At 40.5% G+C, this 19,440-nt stretch overlaps 1 protein-coding gene across 1 annotated transcript; it reads left to right on the forward strand.

Moving 5' to 3' along the window:
* The first annotated feature begins 846 nt into the window (after positions 1-846).
* On the forward strand, positions 847-1,809 carry LOC109215838 (gibberellin-regulated protein 5-like). The gene is made up of 3 exons (XM_019379952.1): positions 847-932; positions 1,298-1,373; positions 1,464-1,809. Exons 1-3 carry the CDS (start codon positions 855-857, stop codon positions 1,643-1,645), a joined length of 336 nt encoding a protein of 111 aa, XP_019235497.1. The 5' UTR covers positions 847-854; the 3' UTR covers positions 1,646-1,809.
* The last annotated feature ends 17,631 nt before the right edge of the window (positions 1,810-19,440 follow it).

Raw genomic sequence — 19,440 nt, forward strand, 5'->3', positions numbered from 1 at the left:
TTATTTCCTTGTATTTTTAGGAAACCCACAATCCCTATATGTTTAGAAAAACTCATTTTCCTAATAGATTTGGGAAAAGAAAACCTATAGTCCTTGCCAAATTGGAAAACTTTTCTCTTATATGTTTGGGACCTTTTGGGATCTATATATAGGGGTTGTAGTTGGGGATCCTAGAGATTGTATTATGCTTTTCTTCTCATTCATTGTGGAAAACTCTCTCTCCTTTTACCCGAGGATTAGGCTTAGCCGAACCTCGTTAAATCCTTGTGTTGATTTTTCTTCTCTATTTGCTTCGTGTGTGATTGTGTACTAGTTAACCCACAATATTCCGCAACATCATCGTACGTGGATCCATTCTATTTCCCGATATGACAGTCTTATTCTAAAGTAGAAATTTCCTTCAGCCTCTTAAGGAATGACACAAAGTAAAAGATTTTTGGATTTCAAAATGCAAATTTTATCAAAAACAACATACTGGCGGTGATTTTGGGATCTCGTAATTGATATTTCAATGCATTGATTAACGGAAAACATATATTAATCTCTTGAATACTGCCACTAATATTGGCAAGACAGTCGTTAAGCAAAATCTGATTCTATTTATGCAAATCTTTTACAGTGAAAATTTTAGGCAGGAACTGCGGTTGATCTGCTCTTACCATTGTTAGTATATTTTGACCTATAATAACATTTTAATTATTTAAGTTTTGCATTATCAATCAATAATACGTATTAATTACTGTTTTATCACAATATCTTTCTTACCATTTTGTGCAAACTTAGGTCCATGCATATATAAGTAGGAGGTTCTCTACCATAAAAAAGTAACGTCAAAACACAAAATAATTCAAGTAATGGCTATTTCAAAAAGATCTCAAGCTACTTTGCTTTTCTCTTTGGTTGCCTTATTATGTCTTATTGAAGTTTCTCTCGTGAGTAAATTATTTTAGTACTTTGCTTTCTTTTTTTCTTTTTTGCTTTGAGCATTCAATATTTGAGACATACATACAGACTTTAGTGATGAAGCCAAAAATTTCTCAAAGTGTGTTGAAACTTCAAAGAAGTGAAAAAAAATTCTGACAAAGGATGTTCAAGATATGTTATATACAGCTAAAACCTAATATATTACTTATATACAAAGTGTAATCTTTTGACGAAGGGTGATCAGTTAACCACCCTTACGACAATGTGGCTTCGCCTCTCATACTCACATGACTAATTTAGCTTAAATTATTGTTTAAACAATGATATGATAATTAAGTGTTGCCTTTTCATCTTTAATTTGTTGAATAAACAGGCATATCGACGTTTTGACGCTTCACTTGTAGCAAAACCTCCGGTTGGTCCAACCACTTGTCCAGTTCCTACTGATCGTAAGCACTTTTTTTATTATATTTTTGTAATCAATTAATTAATTATACTTCAAGAAACTATATGACCCTTTTTCTTAAATATTTTTGTAGAGTGTTCGAGTGCATGTGATCGTCGATGCTCAAATACATCTCACAAGAACAACTGTTTATTATTTTGCAACAAGTGTTGTAACTGGTGTCAGTGCGTTCCACCGGGTACTTTTGGACAAAAAGATTGTTGTTCATGCTACAGAGATTGGAAAACACAAGAAGGAGGACCTAAATGCCCTTGAAATTTTCATACTTGATGTTGGAAAATAAGAAACATTTTTAGTTGTTTTTTGCCAGTTTTTGGTTCAAGAATAACTCTTATGCGATATGGAGCATATATTTCTTCTTAGTAAACTATCTATTTACGATTGTAATCTTTTTTCCTGAGTTTTACATGCCTTTTCAAGTCTTTGGCTTCATCACTGTTTACTTCATTCTCTTGTTCCTTTTGGAATACAATGAGGGGTCATTTGGTTAGGAGAATGAGATAGATAAGGATATTCTATTGTATAACTAATCGTACCATTTTACTGCAGATTGATTCCCATGATTAATTAATATTTATAATCAAATGCGGGATAAAATAATTTTACATTTTATCTCGAAATTGTTATTCATTATCCCACCAACGTTGCGTGGTCAAAACATGAATCTTGTGGGGCTGAACGAATTGAAGTCTGTATAGAATCCGAATGCCACAATGCAGGAATGTGGCCAAAGTATAAGGTGGTCGGTTTTGTTGGGATTTATATATTTAATTATATTAAATATTTAAAAGAGGGTGAATGGGAAATGGAGAGAAATGAAATATTTGAGTGAAATTTTAAGTTTTCCCCCTTGGCAAAGGGACATTGTCCCATATTGGAAGAGGAAAAGGTTTTGATGGGTATATAAGCAATTACTCTTCTTCCAGCTCATAAAGAGTTGAGAAGAAGGCAAGCCTCGTGCCGTCGTCGCTCGGCTCGGATTCGGATTCGGTCAAATGATTGATTGATTAATTTTTGGACCAAATTTATTTGTTAATAGTAAAATATTAACAGAAATGTTATTAAATATTTGTTTTAATAACAGAATATTGATATTAAAATAAATATTAATATTAAATCCCCAATTCAGTTATCCAAATTTCAGTTTTCTGTTTTTGTAACAGAAAATTAACTACCCTTCAATTTTTCCTCTTTATTTTCCCTCTTTATTGTTGAGTAAATAGCCATTTATGTTATGGCATTTATGCTGTGGCCGTTTTGCATAAACAGCCATTCTGAAGAGTTGCACCTCTTTAGATTCCAGCCCAACTTTGGCTATAAATACAAGGCTATTCTGCTCAGAATTTCCATACGATTTTTCTGAGTTTCTCCTCCTTCTTCTGCATAGTTTTAACATCAAACAAAGCAACAGTAAGTGTGATTTGCTACCGAACTTTGTGTTCGCTAAAACACTAGGGTTTGAAGTAGCACTACACCAGTGTGTAATTAGTTCTATCCTGGGAGAAAATAATCCATAACCTTGGGTACTAGGATGGGATTAAATTCCTTAAGGAAACACTGTGAAATCAGTGGGCTCGAATTGATTTCTATCTCTTTACGTTTTCTGTCTATATATTATTCTGCTTTGTTTTTTCCAGAATTAGTTTACAAATACAGTTGACTAACAAGCTAAAGGAATTTAATATATTTTCTGTATTTGTACTCACTGTTTGGAGAGTAAAACCTTTGTGTTTTGTACTCTATTGGAGATTAAAATCTACGTGATTTTAACATTTGTGTCATTCTTTTACAGAAATGACTAATGTTAATGTGAACCAAGCTGTTCCAACGGTGACTGCCAATGCCTCAACGAGCCGAACAACACCTGCAGCATTGGCACCGGCGGAGAAACCCGAAAAATTTTTTGGGATTAATTTCAAGCGCTGGCAGCAAAAGATGTTCTTCTATTTGACTACTCTAAGTCTCCAGAAGTTCATCAAGGAAGATGTTCCTGTGCTGTCCGATGAAACTCCAAAAACTGAACACTTTCTCGTGATTGAGGCGTGGAAGCACTCAGATTTTTTGTGCAAGAATTATATTCTAAGCGGGCTGGAGGATGCTTTGTATAACGTCTACAGTGGCGTGGAAACGTCAAAAGAACTATGGACTGCGCTTGAAAAGAAATACAAAATCGAAAATGCTGGGTTGAAGAAGTTCGTTGCTGCAAAGTTTTTGGACTACAAAATGGTAGATAGCAAGTCTGTTATTACCCTAGTCTAGGAATTGCAAGTGATTATTCACGATCTCCTTGCTGAAGGTATAAATCAAATTAATACTGATGTTGAAAGTAGTAATCTTAGTAAAATTTTTACTAACAGAAATTTCATTGAAGGTCTTGTCATCAATGAAGCATTCCAAGTAGCAGCGATGATTGAGAAGTTGCCTCCTTTGTGGAAGGGCTTCAAAAACTACTTGAAACACAAACGCAAGGAGATGTACCTTGAAGATCTTATTGTTCGGTTGAGAATCGAAGAGGACAACAAAGCTGCTGAAAAGAGAGGCCGTGGAAACTCAACAATAATGGGAGCAAATATTGTTGAAGAGAACAAAAAGAGGAAGAAGGCTTCTGGACCGAAATACAACCCAAGCAAGAAGCGGTTCAGTGGAAATTGCTACAACTATGGAAAAGCCGGACACAAATCTATGGAGTGTCGTGCTCCGAAGAAAGACAAGAAGAAGGGTCAAGCAAACATGGTTGAAAAGCATGATGATGTTGATGACTTATGTGTCATGCTTTCCGAATGCAACTTGGTGGGAAATCCTAAAGAGTGGTGGATTGATTCTGGAGCCACTCGCCATGTTTGCGCTGTTAAAGAAGCTTTTGCTACTTATGCTCCTATTGGACCCGATGAGACGCTTTCTATGGGGAATGCTGCAAAGGCCAAGATTGAAGGATGTGGGAAGATATTTCTCAAAATGACTTCCGGCAAAGTGGTGACTTTGTGTGACGACCCGACCCGTCGTCTCATGTGTTATTGCTCTATTTTCCCCCTTTCATGCTTCTTCATGTTTCGTTATCGGTATGTGGTGTGTTAGAGTTGTTTTGGATTGGTTTTGATAAGAAATGAGACACTTAGTCTCTTTAAGGAAAGCTTAAGTTGAAAAAGTCAACCGAATGTTGACTATTGAGTTAGAAGGCTTGGATGTAATTTCCGGTGATTCGGTTAGCTTCGGGGGATGATTTGTGACTTGGGAGTGCGATCGGAATTGATTCTGGAGGCCCGGTGTAGAATTAGGCTTGAATTGGCGAGGTTAGTATTTTGGCGAATTCCGGTGGACGGGTGAGAATTTGATCCGGGGGTCGGAATGGAATTCCGAGAGTTGCTGTAGCTTCGTTAAGTGATTTTGGATATGTGTGCAAATTTTCAGGTCATTCGGACATCGTTTGGTCGGGTTTTTGATTGAAAGTGCATTTCGGAAGTTCTTAAAGAACTTAGGCTTGAATCTGATGTGAATTGATGATTTTAGTGTTGTTAGGTGTGTTTTGATGATTGGAGCAAGTTCGTATGATGTATTGGGATATGTTGGTGCCTTTGGCTGAGGTCCCGGGGGCCTCGGGGTGATTTCGGATGGCTAGCGGGATGAAATTTTGACTTGGAGACTTCAAATGTTGCTGATATCTGGTATTCTCGCTTCTACGAGTCTTGGACCGCAGAAGCGGACCCGCTTAAGCGATGGGTTGACCGCAGAAGCGGTGAAGAGGCATGGGCGCCTGGTTCCGCAGAAGCGTTGGCGTAGCCGCAAAATCGGAATCGCTTATGCGATGTTGTGACCGCAGAAGCGGTTTGGTTCGAGAGTGGGATTTCCGCAGAAGCGGAAGGAATAGCGCGGAAGCGGTCCCGCAGAAGCGGGATGGGGACCGCATAAGCGAAAGTGCTGGGCTGATTATTGAATATTTCCCTCCGCGAGCTAGGTATTATTTTCCCCCATTTTTGAGCGAGCTTTGAGAGCTTTGAGGCGATTTTGAAGAGGGATTCGAGGAGGAATGATTAGAGGTAAGTTCCTTGGCCTAAATACTCGAGATTTTGTTAAAATTAACATGGAAATTGGTTGGAATTCATTAAAAAGGGGTAAAGCTAGGGCTTGAGTTTTTGATATTTCAAATTGGGATTTGATAGGTCATTTGAGCTCGGATTTGGGAGTTCTTGGTATGTATGGACTCGTGGCGAGACGAGGAATACGGTAATGTGAATTTTGTAATTTTTCGAGAAGCGGGCCCGGGGCTCGGGTTTTGCTAGTTTCGAGATTTCTGCTATATCTCAACTGTTTTCGATTAGGCATCGTTCCCTTGGCATATTGTGATATACTCGCTCTGATTTTGGTTAGATTCGACGCGCGTGGAGGCCGATTCGAGGGGCAAAGGCGTCGCGAGCTAGAGATTTCGCCGGATCGAGGTGAGTAATAATTGTAAATGATATCCTGAGGGTTTGAAACCCCGGATTTGCACCCATAGTGCTATATTGAGGTGACTTGCACGCCAGATAGAGAGCGTGGGGTAGAGCACCGTTGGGGATTGTGACTTGGTCCGTCCCGGTTGTCGATTTTACCGCGTATTTCGCTATGACTTGTTGTTTTTCACTAGGACTTGGGCTTATTGCCATAATTGGGGGTTATTGCCGACTGTTTGAACTCCCTATGAGCTATCATCACTGTTTTCCTCACTATTTGAAATATTATTTGAACTCAGTCCATTGTCATTACGCTGTTTCATGAACTCAGCTATATTTTTACTCAACCTCGAGTTTTAACTGATATTTGAACTACTGTTTGAGCTGAGCATTATTGTTTCTTTACTGATGCCCGAGGGGCTTATGATTATTTTTGGACTGATTGAGGTCGAGGGCCATATGTGAGGATATGCTGAGTGATATGAGGAGGCTTTCAAGCCTCGAGTGTATTGTGAGGAGGCTTTCAGGCTTCGAGTGTATTGTGAGGAGGCTTTCAGGCCTCGAGTGTGCTGTGAGAAGGCTTTCAAGCCTCATGTTGATATCTACAGGCTTTCAGGCCTTATGATGATATAGCGCTTGGGCCGTAAGAGCCCCTCCGGAGTCTGCACACCCACAGTGAGCGTGGGTACCCATTTAGAATTGGACAATGGTAACAATGACACTGTCATACGTGTTTTGGTCAGGTAACATGGCTGACCAGTCAGGTAACAATGGCTGACCAGTGGTAACAATGGCACTGAAACACGCGTTGGGTCAGGTAACAATGGCTGACCGGTCAGGTAACAATGACTGACTAGTAATGAAATTCATGCCCGAGGGGCGAACTTTTATGTGTTCATCTTGCATACTTATTTGCATTTTTACCTGCTATGCTGTGGTATTTGGGCCCGAGGGGCGGATTTTCTGTGCTAATCAACACTAACTATTTTGAACAGCTCTCGTAATTATTGAAAGGACCAATTTCTAAAGAGATTTGAACTGAGCCGAAACATTTTTAAGAAGTTCTCTGATTTTACTGTTTTCTCGGAAATTGTACCCAGCTTCTGTACAGCCCGTTGGTTGCTTTACGTGATTTCTTGCTGCTCCATTATTATTTACTTCTATTACTCACTGAGTTGGAAGTACTCACTTTACTCCCTGCACCTCGCGTGCAGTTGCAGGTATCGTTCACCCAGTAGCGGGTTATTAGCGGATTGAAGGTATTCTTATTGTAGCTGAGCAAGGTGACCGCCAGCGTTCGCGGCACCGGATGTTGTCTTTTGTTTTCCAGAAATTTCACTTGTATATATTTATTGGCCTATAGTTGTGTTAAGGTTTTTCCCTAGATGCTCGTGACTTGTGACACCCCGGTCGGGTTGTGTAGGGTTGCAAATACTGGTTATTATTGTCGTTAAGCTGTATTTATCTATTCATTTATGTTTAATAATTGTTAAAGAGACGATTTGGGGTAGTTGGCTGCTCTTGTCTTCACGAGAGGCGCCATCACGACCGGGTTGGAAATTGGGTCGTGTCAAGTTGGTATCAGAGCCTAGGTTACTAGGTCTCACGAGTCATGAGCAGGTTTAGTAGAGTCTCGCGGATCGGTACGGAGACGTCTGTATTTATCCTCGAGAGGCTGCAGAACCTTTAGGAAAACTTCACTTTCTTGGAATTCTTATCGTGCGTACTTGATTCAGCTTGAGATATAACTCTTGAAATTCCTTCCACACGTCTGTATGCGCACGTGAGCGCTCAGTATTGCATGTGCCTTGATGGCTTGTGATTCCCCGATCGAGGGGCGAGATGTNATAAAATGCACGGCATCACCCTTCGTGCTTTCCCTCACATAGCTCTCATCTCATGGCACGGAATGACCCTTCGTGCAAATATAATCAATTCAGAGCACGGAATGTACCTTCGTGCATAAATAGTCAAAACATAGCACGGAATGACCCTTCGTGCAAATATAATCAAGAATAGCACGGAATGACCCTTCGTGCAATTTCACTCTTCCTCACCCAAATAACAGTCACAACCAAACGGGCAAGGGGAATAAACAAGTAATATGAACTGTCCCGGCAAGGGAATAACACAAATAACAACCAAGTCCCGGCAAGGGAACAATAACAATATCTTTCACAACCCGGCAAGGGCAATACTCACTGTAATCAAACCATCCCGGCAAGGGATTAATCACAACTCTTTTCAATACGTTCATCTCCTACTCAATGGTATTTAACACTCGAGTCAATGCTCCAAAATATTAATATTTCACAACTTATCCTCCAACTCTTCACATTTGCAGAAAAACATTTTGTAGCTTAGAAGAGTTCCAAATTATCTCATAAACAAGTACAAACAAAGACCCATGGTCATGCTAGACTCCGGTGTATAGACACTCGTCACCACGCCTATACACCGTACTCGATCAATTAGTAAATAGCATTTATGATACTCTAATCCTATTCCCTCAAGCCAAAGTTAGATCAAACACTTACCTCGGTCCGAAAATAGCAATCAAGCCTCTAACACCGCCTTTCCTCTAGAATTCGACTCCGAAACAATGATTCTAATCATAATTAATTCAATAATATCAAATGAGGCTCAACAACATAATCCCATAGCCTAGAAATGAATTTCCTACCATTCTTCCAAAAATAGCAAAATCCGACACCGGGCCCACATGGTCCAAACTCGAGGCTCGGACCAAATTCCAATCACCCATAATCCCACGAGTTCAAATATATAATTTGTTTCAAGATCTGACCCCAAATTGAGGTTGAATCGCCCAAAATTTTCAAAAACCTAACTCTACCCAAAAGCCCTAATTTCTACCTTGATTTCATGTTTTTAGGCCTAGAATTTAGTGATTAGATGATAAAATAATGACGAAACAATGTTAGGATTACTTACCCAATGAGTTGTGGAGGAAAGGGAACTTGAATTTCGTCTATGGAGGACTTGAGAGAGAGGTTCGTGTGAAGAAGATGGTAAAATCCCGTAATGGCTACTGTTTTAGGCTTTTAAAATAACTGGGCAAAATTGTTCATCGCGTTCGCGACACCCCGGTCGCGTTCGCGATGAAGGAAAATGGGCAGGCATCACGTTCGCGTGAAGGGGAAGGCGAACGCGTAGAAGAAAATGCTGGGGGTCTGGGCAGGCTTATACGCGAACGCGAGGGAGGCTCGCGAACGCGATGAAGGACAGTTGGGGTTCTAGATATTGGCCTACGCGTTCGCGAGACTGGTATGCGAACGCGAAGAAGGGGGCAGGGGAAACTATGCGAACGCGTGGCCTTTCACGCGAACGCGAAGAAGGCTGGGGCACAAGGCATCGCGAACGCGGGACAAGGTCGCGTTCGCGTAGAACAAAAGACCTGTGCAGAAATTGCAGAAAATTCTGCTAACTTTTCTAAGTGTGAAACACCCCGAACCACCTCCGAAACACTCCCGAGCCCTCGGGGCTCCCAACCAAACACACACACTAACTCAATATCATCCTACGAACTTGCTCGAGCGATCAAATCGCTAAAATAACATCAAAATCAAAGAATCAACCCCCAAAACTCAAAATTTTCATTTCAAAGTTCATAAACCTTCAACTTTAGCTATTTAGGTCCGAAACACGTCAAACGACGTCCGATTTAGACCAAATTTCACAGGAAGCGCTTAACGCATATTTAAGACCTGTACCGGGCGTCGGAACCAAAATACGAGCCCGATACCTATATTTTCTAACTCATTTTCATTTCCATTTTTCCTTATCAATTTCAAAAAACAATTTATGAGAAAAATTCTTTTACCGGGGTTCTGGACCTCGGATTTTGACTCCGGGCACATGCCCGAGTCCCATATTTTCCTACGGACCTCCCGGGACCGTTACATCACGGGTCCGGGTCCGTTTACCCATAATGTTGACCAAAGTCAACTATATCAATATTAATATCATAATTCACCAAATTTTTCATAGAATTCTTATATTTTAACATAAAAATTTTCCGGCTTCGCACCCGGAGTGCGCACGCAAATCGAGGCAACCAAAAGTGAGGTTTCCAAGGCCTCGGAAGCGCGGAAAAAGGGAGAACCACGGTGTTGACCCTTTGGGTCGTCACAGGCGCCATCACGACCGGGTTGGAAATTGGGTCGTGACAAGTTGTTATCAGAGCCTAGGTTACTAGGTCTCACGAGTCATGAGCAGGTTTAGTAGAGTCTCGCGTATCGATACGGAGACGTCTGTGTTTATCCTCGAGAGGCTGCAGAACCTTTAGGAAAACTTCACTTTCTTGGAATTCTTATCGTGCATACTTGATTCAGCTTGAGATATAACTCTTGAAATTCCTTCCACACGTCTGTATGCGCACATGAGCGCTCAGTATTGCATGTGCCTTGATGGCTTGTGATTCCCCGATCGAGGGGCGAGATGTAATCTTCGTGAGTATGTTGGGCCAGTCTGGAGGACTTGAGGCCGGATCTTTGCCTATGGCTTGAGCACCGAGGTGCTGATTGTGCGAGCAAGTGTTCTGAACATATATGTCGGTATTGTCCCTATTAGCCGGAATGGCGGTTGGATATCCATGTGATGAGTATGTTGGTGCTGCGAGGTGTATTTATAGGACTTGGTAGTGACAAAGGAGTCTGCTGGATAATAAATGAACTGTTAAGTGTCCGATTCCTAATGTGACTTGATGTGTAGCCTGAATTATGGGCGCGTGAAGAATATTTTCGTGTCTCCTAGTTGGAAAGTAAAGTGCAATACACGAGGCGGTATGAGTTCAGACTCAGGAAGACTAAATTGACTGTTTAACGTATATGATGGTGGAAGGTGTGCTGAAATACCAAATTGAGGCGAAGCAGGTGGGTCATCTCCTGCGGAGTGTTCTTGAGTGGTATGATCCTTATGTGTATGTTGGTAGATCTCATGTGTAATGGAAGGGTATGTGTTGAAATTTGAGAATTCGGGTCGCTTAAGAGAGTGGACTCAGTTGATGTAGGGATGAATGCGAGGGTTGTAGAGGATTTCAGTACTAGATGATCTGTGTTTTCACAAACTTGTACATGACTTGAGTTTAATATCACTGTGGCATCATTAGAGTAAGACTGTTATGAGTTGTTAAGGGTGTCTTGATATATGGCTTCGAGCCAAGTTGGGGAGGTAGCCGTTGATTAGCTGATTATGCGGCTATGTGCTATGTTGGTTACGTCTCGAGGTATGTTGGCGAATCAGTTCTAGTTGCAGGAATTGAGCCGAGGATGGCACGAGTGAAGCAAAATGTTGACAAAGGTTATATGGTGCTTCGTATATGTGAGAAAATAATAGGATGTCTTGAGTTGTTGTTGATAAAGAACACTCAGTGTATAGAGAGATGTTTGTTTGTACTGGAAATGGGATCATCTCCCGCGGTGTCAGAGTGCAAATGAGGCACGGACGGTCATGTCCGTTCAACCGAATGTTGACTATTGAGTTAGAAGGCTCGGATGTGGATGTGATTTTCGGTGATTCGGTTAGCTTCGGGGGATGATTTGTGACTTGGGAGTGCGATCGGAATTGATTTTGGAGGCCCGGTGTAGAATTAGGCTTGAATTGGCGAGGTTAGTATTTTGACGAATTCCGGTGGATGGGTGAGAATTTGATCCGAGGGTCGGAATGGAATTCCGAGAGTTGCTGTAGCTTCGTTAAGTGATTTTGGATATGTGTGCAAATTTTCAGGTCTTTCGGACATCGTTTGGTCGGGTTTTTGATCGAAAGTGCATTTCGGAAGTTCTTGAAGAACTTAGGCTTGAATCCGATGTGAATTGATGATTTTAGTGTTGTTAGGTGTGTTTTGATGATTGGAGCAAGTTCGTATGATGTATTGGGATATGTTGGTGCCTTTGGCTGAGGTCCCGGGGGCCTCGGGGTGATTTCGGATGGCTAGCGGGATGAAATTTGGACTTGGAAACTTCAAATGTTGCTGATATCTGGTATTCTCGCTTCTGCGAGTCTTGGACCGCAGAAGCGGACCCGCTTAAGCGATGGGTTGACCGCAGAAGCGGTGAAGAGGCCTGGGCGCCTGGTTCCGCAGAAGCGTTGGCGTAGCCGCAAAAGCGGAATCGCTTATGCGATGTTGTGACCGCAGAAGCGGTTTGGTTCGAGAGTGGGATTTCCGCAGAAGCAGAAGGAATAGCGCGGAAGCGGTCCCGCAGAAGCGGGATGGGGACCGCATAAGCGAAAGTGCTGGGCTGATTATTAAATATTTCCTCCGCGAGCTAGGTATTATTTTCCCCCATTTTTGAGCGAGCTTTGAGAGCTTTGAGGCGATTTTGAAGAGGGATTCAAGGAGGAATGATTAGAGGTAAGTTCCTTGGCCTAAATACTCGAGATTTTGTTAAAATTAACATGGAAATTGGTTGGAATTCATTAAAAAGGGGTAAAGCTAGGGCTTGAGTTTTTGATATTTCAAATTGGGATTTGATAGGTCATTTGAGCTCGGATTTGGGAGTTCTTGGTATGTATGGACTCGTGGCAAGACGAGGAATACGGTAATGTGAATTTTGTAATTTTTCGAGAAGTGGGCCCAGGGCTGGGGGCTCGGGTTTTGCTAGTTTCGAGATTTTTGCTATATTTCAATTGTTTTCGATTGGGCATCGTTCCCTTGGCATATTGTGATATACTCGCTCTGATTTTGGTTAGATTCGACGCGCGTGGAGGCCGATTCGAGGGGCAAAGGCGTCGCGGGCTAGAGATTTCGCCGGATCGAGGTGAGTAATGATTGTAAATGATATCCTGAGGGTTTGAAACCCCGGATTTGCACCCATAGTGCTATATTGAGGTGACTTGCACGCCAGATAGAGAGCGTGGGGTAGAGCACCGTTGGGGATTGTGACTTGGTCCGTCCCGGTTGTCGATTTTACCGCGTATTTCGCTATGACTTGTTGTTTTTCACTAGGACTTGGGCTTATTGCCATAATTGGGGCTTATTGCCGACTGTTTGAACTCCCTATGAGCTATCATCACTGTTTTCCTCACTATTTGAAATATTATTTGAACTCAGTCCATTGTCATTACGCTGTTTCATGAACTCAGCTATATTTTTACTCAACCTCGAGTTTTAACTGATATTTGAACTACTGTTTGAGCTGAGCATTATTGTTTCTTTACTGATGCCCGAGGGGCTTATGATTATTTTTGGACTGATTGAGGCCGAGGGCCATATGTGAGGATATGCTGAGTGATGTGATGAGGCTTTCAGGCCTCGAGTGTATTGTGAGGAGGCTTTCAGGCCTCGAGTGTATTGTGAGGAGGCTTTCAGGCCTCGAGTGTATTGTGAGGAGGCTTTCAGGCCTCGAGTGTGCTTTGAGAAGGCTTTCAGGCCTCATGTTGATATCTACAGGCTTCCGGAGTCTGCACACCCACAGTGAGCGCGGGTACCCATTTAGAATTGGACAGTGGTAACAATGACACTGTCATACGTGTTTTGGTCAGGTAACAATGGCTGACCAGTGGTAACAATGGCACTGAAACACGCGTTGGGTCAGGTAACAATGGCTGACTGGTCAGGTAACAATGACTGACTAGTAACGAAATTCATGCCCGAGGGGCGAACTTTTATGTGTTCATCTTGCATACTTATTTGCATTTTTACCTGCTATGCTGTGGTATTTGGGCCCGAGAGGCGGATTTTCTATGCTAATCAGCACTAACTATTTTGAACAGCTTTCGTAATTATTGAAAGGACCAATTTCTAAAGAGATTTGAACTGAGCCGAAACATTTTTAAGAAGTTCTCTGATTTCACTGTTTTCTCGGAAATTGTACCCAGCTTCTGTACAGCCCGTTGGTTGGTTGCTTTACGTGATTTCTTGCTGCTCAGTTATTATTTACTTCTATTACTCACTGAGTTGGAAGTACTCACTTTACTCCCTGCACCTCGCGTGCAGTTGCAGGTATTGTTCACCCGGTAGCGGGTTATTAGCGGATTGAAGGTATTCTTATTGTAGCTGAGCAAGGTGACCGCCAGCGTTCGTGGCACCGGATGTTATCTTTTGTTTTCCAGAAATTTCACTTGTATATATTTATTGGCCTGTAGTTGTGTTAAGGTTTTTCCCTAGATGCTCGTGACTTGTGACACCCCGGTCGGGTTGTGTAGGGTTGCAAATACTGGTTATTATCGTCGTTAAGCTGTATTTATCTGTTCATTTATGTTTAATAATTGTTTAAGAGACGATTTGGGGTAGTTGGCTGGCCTTGTCTTCACGAGAGGCGCCATCACGACCGGGTTGGAAATTGGGTCGTGACAAAATACAAAATAATTATCTATAAGATTATCATACTATATTTAAAAGTGGGAACCTCCACAAGGGTCAAGTTGAATTACCAAATCATACTATATTTAAAAGTGGGAACCTCCACAAGGGTCAAGTTGAATTACCAAATTGCCCATTAAAATGTGAGGGACAATTCTACCCTTCACTAAATTCCATCAAACAAATTAGTTTTAAGCAGCATAGCTTGAATTAGGGTATCAAAGAGTACTGACGATAACGAAGAGTCGCAATATATAGATGCAGGTAACTAAACAGTCTCCTTTGTTTAAGAGTTCCTTAGGCTTATCTATATCGTGTCTCTTTCTATTAGCAGAGCGTGTTTCTAGCCTATTTGTCCTTTGGATTTCACCTACTGCCTTCTTTATTCTAATGGCCTCCTGATGGCATGTTTCTCGGGAAACAATAATAGAAATAAGCACATGCAGTTGATTGGAGATACTCCAGTAAGATGAAGCTTATTTTGATATCTTTTGGACTTTAGTTTTTATTTCTAATTTTATGGGGACAGATATAGATTGCATTATTGGACATTTTAGGTATGCAATATACATGAAGCCAATTGTTTTTTCTCCATATTGTTAGATTTCTCAGTTCTTCAAGAATCTGATAAAGTGGACTTTATTAATTCAGGCATGCACGTTTATGAAGTGTGGGATTATGTTTTTATCTTTGCTGCCTCAAGAGCAGTTGGATAGAGATGCAAATTCATTACCAGTCATACGTAGAAATTTGAGTGCCGGGATGAAACAAAAAGTAAGTCGCTTTACATAAAGATCTATAAATTGCATTGTTATTATTGGAAAATTCAATTATGAGGACCCTATGTAAATCCAGAATTTGATGCCTTTGTGTTAAAATGTATTTATATCTTGCAATTAATCAAGTGCATAGTCGACTATCTTTACTAAATTGATATCAATGAATTTTTACAAATAAGAATTTTGAGTGAAACTGATTCCTGAAAGTTTGAGAATACAGTCCTACTCTCTTTCTTTTTGAAAGTATACAACTCTCGATAGTAAACTACAAGGTTAAAAACATTTCATATATAATTGAATTGAATGTCTAAGTCTGACATCTAATTATCATATTTAATTTGTCCTCTAGACTACAACTTCACTTTCTTTAATAGCGAGTTAGATGAGTTCATAGAGTTAGAAAGTACAGAGGATGGCTTCCTCAATTGCCTAACCTCACAAGGTGATTGAACTCTCTTATGGGTCTATATATGTCAACTGAATCATTTGGTTCAACATTCTTATGATTTGTTTTACGTTCTCTTGCAAGTTGGTGTAAATAGGTTGACATCCTCCTATGAACATTGATCTTTTCTACCTTATCAAAAAAAAAAATGAATATTGATCTTTCCCGGAGCAATGCGTTATGTGCTGCAATGTTGAAGAACCGATTTGCCGATACCATCATCAAAGGGAAACAAAAATCTCTTCCACTTGATGAGTGTATTTCATATTACATAGTTGAATCAGGATGATAAGTCTAATCTTCAGAAAACCTATAGTACAGTAATTTCCAATGAGCATATCTGATATCACATTGTAAATCTCTCTAGATAGCAAAAAGAAGAAAAACTTACCTTGTCTTTTGCTCTGATCGTCTCTTGCCGGGCTTTTTCTTCTTGAACAGATTTTTCTTTTCTCTTGGTTTCTTCTTGATTTGTAACATTTCTTATTCTCCTTTTTCACTTTGAGATCTGTGTTCGTGATCCCTTCACACAGCAGTTATGTGATCACCAAGTATTTCTACACTATAGTAATAATATTGAAGTCAGATGTATATTCTCAGTAAAATAAAACTGTAAAAATATGTAATGGCTTATCTCTGGGAGTGGAAATTTCATCTCTTACTCTAGGAGCAAAAAATAATTAAAACCCGACGTAATCCACAAACCAAGAAGCACAATTAAATATTTCAAGAAATAATAACCAATCCATTAAACCAAATACATTGATTTTAGACACTGAGAGTTATTTTGACTACATGATTTTGTCCTTGTTCTTTTTAAAATAATTGCATGTTTATCATGATCATTCAAGACTTATCCGTTATTAAATTTTTCTAGTAATTAACGGTTGTCCTCTTTATAAAATTGTTTCTGGTAGAGTGTTTATAGTCTATCATACTATATTTCGCATTTACATCACACTCATTACACCAAAATGCTAACAATCCAAATCCATACTTAACCATTCGTACAAGGCTTTTTTGCCCTCAAAACACCATGTATTTCTTTCGAAGGAATCCAACATGTATGCATAGCTTCTTCAGTCCTCTTTTATAGTAGCCACTGCTCCAGCAGACTAACATCCATGGCTTATTCCAACTGACCATATATACTGAAGAACAACTCCCAAATTTATTAGATGGAGATGATCTGCAAAAATAAGTGATATATAGTTGTTCTCACCTCCTCCATCTGACATAAGACACTGCTGTTCAACATCAGCATTCCTCTTTTCTGCAAATTGTCTTTTAGTCTTTCAGATTACCTTCCCAGCTCACTTATAGATGTTTTCGGTAGTATCATTAAACAATTTAGTTTGTAGCACCAAATTAAATGAAAGTCCATTTGGAATAGTTATGTACTGCTCTAACAATACCTTTATTCATTCATGAACATAAAAGCTAAAAAAAGGAATGAGTAAAACATGCTCCACACGCATGAGAGGAATAATATATTTTTAATCTAATAGGACCGTAAAAAAACCCTGAATATATGGTAAACATGGAGACAAAACATTGGATATCTAATTTCACGTCCTATTTTGAGCTAAACAATAAACTGTTTTCCGGTCACCAAAGGAGAAAGTAAACAAAACTCAAAAAGAATCAATTCAAAATGCAACATGAAAAGAACTGGTAGTCCGATCCAGGGAGGACGTCCTTAGAGTGATTCTTGGATTCGATGAAGAGGAGCTGAGCAATACAACAGAGTGAAGAAGAAGTGAAAGCAACGTGAAGAACAAAATCGAGAAGAAAGTCTATATAGTACCTGAGTTGCAAAAGAAATTAAAAGAGTGCTTAAATTTTTCGTCCATTTAAAGTAAAGGGGTACATCTAAGAATGCATCTTCCGCTTCAATGCCATCAAAATGTACTTAGTATGTCTACTTTTCCTTATTAGTTCAAATAGCCCTAGATTCTCAAGCTCTAATAAACCCGCAACAATAACCGCCTTTATTTTATGCCGTGTCGAAAAGGCTAAGAGCTCTTATTCCGCAGTAATGATTCCTACTTATTCTCGCTTAGTTTAAATAGAATTTGGTCAATAGAAAAAGATAAATTTAGACAAATACACATTGAAAATATCTGCTATTGCTAGATTTTAGGCATTACCAGCAAAGGCAACCTCACAGTTTCAGAGGCTCCGGAAAAAAATTCTATGTTTCGTATGCTCCCATCGTTAAAGAGCACTACATTTATCTTTAAGCAACAATTGAGTTTTTTGTTCTTCATGTTAAAAAGAGTAATGAAGTGATCGATAACTATCGAGTCCTCTTGCACAAGAATGAAAAAAGTACATAGCCGCCCTTACTCAAAATGCAACCAAAGAACGAAATCAAAGAACAATGCATAAGAAATGTAATAGAAAACATGATTGAAGAATTTTTCAAATACCTAGAGAATAAATTTTAATAACATGATACACTTTCACTATTAAAATCCCGTCGCTGCATAAGGGAAACACAAATACCTAGCATATTTGGTTGAGGTCTCGAGGGCCTCGGGTGAGTTTCGGGTGGTTAAACGAACCACTTCAAGTTGTGAAAAGTTGCAGAAATCTGCTGTGTGTGTTGCAGACCGGTTGGCCTCGCGTTTGCGAGTGGGCCCTCACGTTCGCGAAGGGTTAGCATCTGAGGCTGAATATTTGGCCTTCGCGTTCGTGAGGGAGGTCCCGTGTACGCGAAGGTCTGGGGTCATTGAACTACGCGGTCGCGAGAGGTGAGCCGCGTTCGCAAAGGGTTGGAGTCAGGAAGCATCGCATTCGCGAGAGAGCAGACGCATTCGCGAAGAAGGAAAATGTGGTCAACGTCAGGTCGTGCTTCGCGAACGCGAGGCTTTGACCGCGTTCCCGAAGAAGGATTTGAAATGACTAGGCAGAATGTATAAAGGGCCTGTTCCGCGATTTTGAACCTAAGTTCCTCCATTTTTGTGCGTATTTAGAGCTTTTTAGAGAGGATTAAAGAGGGAATCAAGGAGGAACACTTGGAGGTAAGAATTTTGGACTTAATACTCAATCCTAATGTGATTTCTACCTATTTAATAATGGAAATATTGTGGAACATAAACCTGAAAATTAGAAGTTAGGGCTTGGGAATTGGAGACCTAAATCTAGGGATTTGAGGGGCCATTTGTGGTCGGATTTTAAAGTATTTGATATGCATGAACTCGTGGGAAGATGAGGGTTCCATTGATGTTAATTTTGTCGGATTTTGAGACGTGGGCCCGGGGGTTGGTTTTGATTAATTTCGGGATTCGTGTCGTATTTTCATTATTTTTGCATGGGCTTCGTTCCCTTAGCATATTTTGATGTCGTGATTATGATTTTGGTTAGATTCGACGAGAGTTGAGGCCGAGACGAGAGGCAAAGGCATCGTAGGCTAGAGATTGGACCGGATAGAGGTAAGTAATGATTGTAAATGTTGTTCTGAGGGTATGAAACCCCGGAATTCACATCGTTGTGCTATTTTGAGGTGACGCACACGCTAGGTGACGAGCGTAGGGTCGTGCACTGTTGGGTATTGTGACTTAGTCCGTCCCATATGACTGTTTAACTGTGTATTTGATTGAAAATTGCTTACTATTATCATGTTTTGGGCTAAATGCCATATTTGGGCTTCGCACAAGTGTTTTTTTGCTATTCCTCACTATTTTGACTTAGTATTTGTAATCAGTCTTGCTATACTCTATTGTCTTTCACAACTCAGCCATCTTTACTCGTTTTTGGTATTTTACTTATTATTTTGGGCTGAGCATTATGTTTTACTGTTGCCTGAGTGGCTTGTGAGATTCTGACTGATTAAGGCCGAGGCCCTGTGTTGTGAGGATATTATGGGATCGGGCTGCACGCCGCAGCATGTGGTACTGATTGAGATATATGAGAGACCGAGGGCCAGATTTATTATGCGACGAGGTGGCTTGTGATTTATATGAGGCCGAGAGCCTGTTGATTATGCTACGAGATGACTTATTTTTGCGCTTGGGCCGTAAGGGGCCCCTCCCGGAGTCTGTACACCCCCATGTAAATGCAATATGAATTTTCAG

Source organism: Nicotiana attenuata, unplaced genomic scaffold, assembly GCF_001879085.1.
Source record: "Nicotiana attenuata strain UT unplaced genomic scaffold, NIATTr2, whole genome shotgun sequence".
In the NCBI taxonomy this organism is placed as follows: Eukaryota; Viridiplantae; Streptophyta; class Magnoliopsida; order Solanales; family Solanaceae; genus Nicotiana; species Nicotiana attenuata.

Coding starts and splice junctions, on each gene's coding strand:
- LOC109215838 (XM_019379952.1), top strand. CDS start 855: ATGGCTATTTCAAAAAGATCTCAAGCTACTTTGCTTTTCTCTTTGGTT. Junction 933..1,297: donor GTCTTATTGAAGTTTCTCTC/GTGAGTAAATTA, acceptor TTGAATAAACAG/GCATATCGACGTTTTGACGC. Junction 1,374..1,463: donor TTGTCCAGTTCCTACTGATC/GTAAGCACTTTT, acceptor ATATTTTTGTAG/AGTGTTCGAGTGCATGTGAT.